Below are 7,331 nucleotides of genomic sequence, written 5' to 3'. Positions count from 1 at the left end.
TTTAGAAAAATAATTTTTGATCTCAAAAAATACTTTTTTTAGGGTGCGTTCGATATGAAGGAGGAAAAATATTTTCTAGAAAATAAGTTGTTTCTTACTTATATTCATGTGATCGTTATGCAAATTGGATAAGTATATGTTTTCTAAAAGTATTTGTATATATTTAACAAAAATAATGAGAATGAATAGGATAAAAAGGGTGGGATAAGAAAATTATAGAAGAATTTTGATGTATTAAAGTATGTCTAAAGAAAGATTAAATGCATATGTTATATTAACCAAAAAAAAATATTAGAAGAAATCGACTATAATATTTACAACTTTGCATTTTAGAATTTAAAATATAGACTTTATAAAAAAAAAAAAAAAATTAAAAGACCTTCATTTGGTTTTCGCCTTAGGCCACCAATTTACTTGAGCCGAACCTGTGTTAAGACATTAGTGAAATTTTTAAATCCTTTCTACATGCTAAACTTTATGTTGAGAAGATTTAACTTTAGCATAAAAAATTACATAAGAAATAATGTAACAGAAAAAGCATTTTAAAGAACATATAAAAGAGTGAAAGGAATTAGTAAAGTAAGAAGTTTTGGAAAGAAATAATGTCAACACTAATTTCGCTCCTTCTTGTTAGGTCTATTGTGCTATTTGATAGCTTCTTAATTTTTTTCCTCCTTCGTTATTCTTTAAAAATATTTTACTCTTATCTGATTGATCTTCATTTTCTCCTAAGTTTATAGAATGATATCTCCTTTCAATTCATAAAATAGACTTTTACTTATTCTCCTCTTAATTTGATATGAATTCTAAAAATAAATAGATTATATTGATTTTTTCTTCAAATAATTCTTCTTACCATTTGACACTTTCATTACTCTTCCTATAAATTTCTCAATCAAAATAGATTTTTTTTCTCAATATATAATATCTCGTAGGAGGAATTATATTGCAATATATTATTCAAAAACTTTTAAACTTGAGAGAAATATTTGTCACACAATTTTTTTTTTATTTTCAACAGTTGTTCAGTACTCACATCGGAACCTGATTAGTTCAAATTTGTGTTGGGTGTGGGTCATTGTAGGACAGTGCTCCCTATCAATTTTATCTAGATCTTAAATCGAAACCTATCTGCTACACCACATTCTTTGATGGTTACAACCTTTTTCATTGGAAACAAAATTTTTAGGACCATGAAATAGTGTTTAGTAGGGAGTATTACATATAAATAAAATAAATAATCCAGTACAAAACATTTCTACATCAAACCTGACTCAACACTGTAGATAAATCCCTATTTAGCCTTCATCTTCATCGTCTTTGAAAGGATCTTGATGTTTTCAGAGACATCACGGTTGCTCATGATGCAGACTATTATCTCAATTTATATGCTAAAAATTTAATAGCTTTGGAGAATGAAAGGTTTTGATCTTTTCATTTTTCATTTAATTAAATGTGTATTAATTTAAAAAGAGAAAACGGAAGATAAAGAAGGCAAAGAAACATTCTTGATAATGTGGAAAGAGCAACTGTTTTTTTGGAGATTTTATTAAAATAAAATAGGAAAATAAATTTAAAAAATTGAGAAAATAGATGAATAGAAATATTGATCATAGAGAGCGCCGCATCAGCATGTCTATGTTACTTAAATTTTGAAGGAAAAAAAATGGTGTTCTATTATTTTTAATGGAGGAAGAAAAAAATGTGTTAATCTTTAATCCTCCTTTATTTTTTCTCTATTTGCTAGTTTATCTCCCATTCATTACTGTGTATATTCTCTCCTTAATGGCTGCTTTCTTTTTATTGACTTTGTTTATGTATATTTATATCTTTATTTTTTGTTCTCGTTTTGTAAAAGTTGAAAAAAAATTTATAGTCAGAGATGTGTATTTGTAAAATTCAGCTACGTATATATTTGTCTGACTTTTTTTCAACATATCATATACATAATTATTCAGGAACGATCTTTATTATTGAATAATTTTTATTCAGGAACAACATATACATATCATCAGTATATGTTGATGTACAAAACATATGACAACGTAAAAAATACAGAGTTATTATGTATATGAAAACACATAGAAAATAGCTTGTTATGTATTGTAAATATTTAGACCAATATATATATAACCGAACTATGTATATTCAAACATATATGTGTAGTAAAAAAGCTCTAAAATATTAGATATACTAATTATATTTAATTTGTCTATTTCAGCTATTTCCTTCGATGATACACCGATATATAAAAGACAACTGAAAAGCCTAGGAAAGGGAAGAAGAAGAAATCAAGAGAAAGTCTTTCATCAAGCACAAGTTTTTGTGGACGATGCGGGAATGAGGGTCGCAATAGGCGTTCCTGTAACTTTCTTACAAAGGAGTAGTAACTTAAAATTTTCCTCTACTTATGTTGATTAATCACTCGATTATCATTTTCTACTTTTTTATAATGTTTTGTTGAACAATTTAAGATGGATATTATTGTGAAGGCATAAATATCAATTTCTTCACTTTACCATTTTGTTGATATATTTTCAATCTTATTTTGTTGTATATGTTGTTGTTAATAAAACCAACACAAATTCAATATACTAGGATATCACAGGACAACGTTAACAACCAGATTTATTATGTATAAGAAAATATATATAAAACAGTTTGTTATGTATTGTAATTATTTATACCAATATATACATAACAGAACAATGTATATATAAACATATACATCACTACCCACAACTATGTATATAACAACATATGTAAGTATTATATGTTATCCATCATTTAACAAAAAGTCCCGTACCACATACATATATATTATTTTTAAATATCGTTATGATTTTTTTATCTGTTTTCAATAAGGTTAGGTTCCTCGTAATCAAATACTCTAGGAACGAACCCAACTACCGAATTTGTTGGTTCATTATACTCTAACTGAGTTAATCCTAAATTAAAAGAAGGAGAATTATCCATTTACTAAGTACTATGTAATTAGTACTTGAAATAGAGAATTTTGAAAAGAAAAAAGAAAAATCTAGATATACAAATTATATTTTGGTAAAGTAGAAACCCAAAAATTTACTTAATCACAACATGTAATAATTTGTTCATTCGAAATCACCAAATTTCGATAATGTAAAAATAAAAAAATAAAAAAAAATTACTAACCTTAGAATCAAAAAAATTAGAATTATAAAAAGAGATTATGTTAAAATTGAATGTCGTTGAGTTGGAGTCAAACATGATTGATTTCAAACATGAAAACGGCCCCTTGATTGTAGCTTTTTTTTTAAGGAGAAAAAATCTTGAGAGAAAAAGAAATATGTATGTATATTTACTTTAAGAGAGGGAAACTTAAAAAGTGGGATTTATGTAATATGTTTAGGGAAATGAGATTTTTTGAAATAAGTGAAACATAAGTTGTGGATTTGTGTAATTTTTAGATTTTATTTTAAAATATAATTTGTTATATATTTTTTGTACTTTATAAATAATATAATCTAATGATATGTCAAACATGTCTTGTTAATAAGTTTTTCTAATTATTAAAGTTTTTAAATACATAAGTAGATAATTTTTAAGGAAAAAAATATTTGTGAGTAAGAAAGTATTATCAGAGAATTAAAATATAGGGATGATACTCATGAAAATATTTGAACTTTGACCGAATTTTCAGTTGAGCATACTGAATTTTGCGGGGGCCTATTACCCCCTCTGGACTTTTTTTCATATTTTAATGGCATATATCTACTCACTTGGACACGTGTAAATATGAGGTTGGCGCGTGTATTACACCGTCATCTGCCAAAAAATATACGTGTAAAAATGAGATTGACGTGTGTATTACACAGCTAGCCGCCAAAACTGAGTGTAGCGTTTCAGGGGGAGAGGGGAAATTAAATCCACTTTAAAAAATTCTGGGGGTAATAGGACCCTCGCAAAGTTCAGTATGCTCAATTGAAAATTCGGTCAAAGTTCAGGTATTTTTCTGAGTATTTTTTCTAAAATATATCAAAGGGTCACAAGCAATTAAATATTTTGTAAATAATCTGATTTAAAATAATTAAATAATTATAATTTGATGATTAAATAAAATATTAATATTTTTATGATTTTGTGAGTATCTAATTGTTTACTTACATACAGAAATAATTTCTTTTGATATTTATTGAGTTTTATTTTTGATATTTATTGAGTTTTATTTTTTTCTTTATTTCATGTAGTAAGTGTTTTTGCATAATTCATTTTTTTTTCATCTTATAAAATCATCTAATACAACAAAATATTTCAATGACCTCAAGTATATATTATATATTACAACCTTAATTTAGAACTTTTACACAAATTAACTTCATAATAATCTATAAGGATACTGAATAATAATTAAACTTTATTAATAGATTACTCCATTCAGTTCATCTACTTGTTGTGTTTATGTTTTACACATTCACTAAAAGAATATTTTATCCATCTCATTTTAATTATTGTTGTATTTTTTTTCACGCTTGCTAAAAAAAATATTATGTACAAGGTATTATTGATTAAGTTACCCTATTTATTATATGTCTATTGAGAATTGTACGATATCAATTAGAACGGTAAGAGTGTAATTGCAAATCAATGTAAACTTTAGTTTTTTATTAAAAAATCTTTGGATTGATTTTTTTGAGCTAAAGTGACTGTTAATTAAAAATAAATAAAGTTTTAACTAAAAAATAATTTAATAAGTGACAAGAAGAGATCAATAATAAAAGTTCAAGCGGGAATAATCTTAACAAAAATAATAAGAGCATAAATAAAAAAAATATATTAGTAAAAGCCACCACTAATTGCCATGTGTCATAATCTTACTTAACAAAAAAAAATGAAATACCTAAAATATCATTGTGAGGACTACCACAATTTGTTACTCCTCCATCCAATTTAAGTGTCTTATTTCTTTATTTGTCCTTCCCAAAAAAAAGAATCTCTGCCTATATTTAGTAAATTATTTAGTAAATTTTTTCATTTCAACATTTGATTATTAATACTTTATGTAGTTACTTAATAATAAGAATGATATAAAAAAATTATAAATCTTTTGTAATTTGCTAAAGTAAATAAGTAAAAAGTAATTAATTTCAATACAAGAAATAAGTAAAAAAGGAATAAGTAGAGGACTTTAAAAATATTACTACTATGTATTATTTAATTACAAGGGTTCAAATAAGAATATCATAAATTAATAAATGAGGATAAATATAATAATATACATGAAAAAAGTAATAGACATGTGTGGCAATCTAATTACACCCAAAAAATTGTGGATATAATAAATTTAATATTTTTAAAAAAAATATTGAGTAATGAGTAATATTTAATAACAAGAATAAAATGGATCAAAATAATAACTACTCATTAATTTTTAAAATGAATAATTATTATTAAACATGTATTTTTAATATAATTATATTACTATTATTACGATGTCAAATACAGTAATTATAGATGCCCACTTTGGATGAATTTAATGAAAGGCACGAGTGCAAAAGTGAAAGATGACAAAAGCCAATGAAGTAGCAACGTGTAGCAGTATGATTTGTTAAAGAAACAAAAATCTTGATTGTGAGGACTGCCAAAAAATTTATCCTCACTTATATATAGTACTAGATGACCCGTGCAATTTTTCAAGTATCATTGTACAAATGAGATCGTTCTTGGTCCAATTTTAATGAGATTTAACACTCTGAATAAAGTAATTTTATGGTGGTTATATGTACATTTATTTGTGGAACGAAGTTCTAAAGTAACATTGTTGAACTTGCTATGCTGCAACTACACTCTTAATTTTGCAGTTGTAACTTGTAACTCAGCTTGGCATCCACTGAAAAACTGTCAGTAAAGACATCAAAAACAATAAAGTTAGAGATGTGTATGTGCTTGTTTTCAAACTTAAAAGACACAACTACAGGCATGTAAGAACAAAATGCATCATGAAACTATTAAAACAGTAGAAAGACTAACAAGTACCCAACAAATTCTCATTACCAAGAAACAATGCGATAGATCAAGAGAAATAGAAGAAACCTGATAGAACTCATAAATACAACACCATATAGAGATTGAAAAAAAATTGAGAAAATATGATTTGCAAAATTATAAATAAAGGCTATAACTGAATTATCAAAAGTTCCACTACTCATTTCTTAGTGACTTTTGTATTAGTATTACTATTATATTAGTAGTATCCGTCAACAATGTTTGTGAAGTACAGTGGGACAATCTCTCCACAATTTTCAAGAGATCTTTCAATCACTGAGGGATCATCAGTAATCAACGTTCCAAGTTATTCCTCAATCAATGGAAGTTTCTGGGATGAGTAGAGACGGCAGATAAGAAGTTTCCAGAACTATTCTCAAATAACATCAGTAGGCTGTTGGAACCTAGGTGCAAAACAAATTAAGCGTATGTATTGAACTTGTTGCACTGTGTGAGTAGTGTGTCGTAAGCCCACAGAAGATCATTTCTGCTGCTAGCTGCAAAATTGAGGTGGAACGTCCTACCAAAAGTAATCATAATCCTGAATTCACATGATAAGATATAGGAAGCCAGAACATTTACCTCCATGAGCTCCTTCATCTTAGAAGTGGCTTCAGAACTTTTGAAGCTATTCTGTAATATCAAGAGCACCTCAGCAAGTTTAAGAGCTCGTTCAGTCTTTTTCAGTTTCTCATGTTCGTCAATAGTCTATTAGAGCTGCATAAATCAAATGGAAACGAAATAATTTCATAAGGTTAGTTGAAATACTACACATAGCTACCAAAACTATAGGACCAGCAACAGTAAGATCTAAAATATCTTCCTACACATACACACAGTCCTAGGAATTTAAAGTCTGTTTAGTAGCAGAATGAAATCAACTGTGTAATTAAAAACAGGCAGCTAAAATTCCAAAAATGCTCCATTTTCATATAAGAATTGCAGTATCTTCAAGAAAACAATCATCACGCTTACTCCTGTATAGAATTCTCACATAACATCATCTCAGGATATGAGAGGACAAGGTTTAGTTCCCATCAAACACATTGCCATGCACTTGAAACTACAACAACAACAACAACAACAACAAACCCAGTGTATTCCCACCTAGTGGGGTCTGGGGGGGGGTAAGATGTACGCAGTCCATACCTCTACCTCTGATGAAGTAGAAAGGTTGTTTCCGATAGACCCCCGGCTCAAGACACGAGATACCACACAAACACATAGTAAAGCACAGAAGCAGATTACATAACATAAATACGGCACCCATAAGTAATATAAAACAGAGGAAAGCAGAGGAAAGCACACAA

The 7,331-nt window shown here is 27.5% G+C and overlaps 1 protein-coding gene across 22 annotated transcripts in view; it reads right to left on the bottom strand.

The window, feature by feature from the left end:
* Positions 1–5,556: 5,556 nt before the first annotated feature.
* Positions 5,557–7,331, bottom strand: part of LOC107863955 — an 8,950-nt gene continuing 7,175 nt past the window's right edge. For 14 of the 22 annotated variants that reach the window (XR_007053544.1, XR_001672513.2, XR_007053543.1 and 11 more), the window contains one exon: positions 6,010–6,738. Coding sequence is in view for 3 of the 22 variants with exons in the window: in XM_016710171.2 (XP_016565657.1) it covers positions 6,733–6,738 (6 nt within the window). In the remaining 19 variants the exon portion in view is untranslated. Of the gene's footprint in view, positions 6,739–7,331 lie in introns of all 22 variants that reach the window. The other 8 variants (XR_007053548.1, XR_007053538.1, XR_001672507.2 and 5 more) reach the window with 3 other exon arrangements.

The sequence above is a fragment of the Capsicum annuum genome, chromosome 3 (assembly GCF_002878395.1).
Source record: "Capsicum annuum cultivar UCD-10X-F1 chromosome 3, UCD10Xv1.1, whole genome shotgun sequence".
Lineage (NCBI taxonomy): Eukaryota > Viridiplantae > Streptophyta > Magnoliopsida > Solanales > Solanaceae > Capsicum > Capsicum annuum.
Note: the sequence above shows the minus strand (reverse complement) of the source record. Positions and strands in the feature narration are given on the sequence as shown.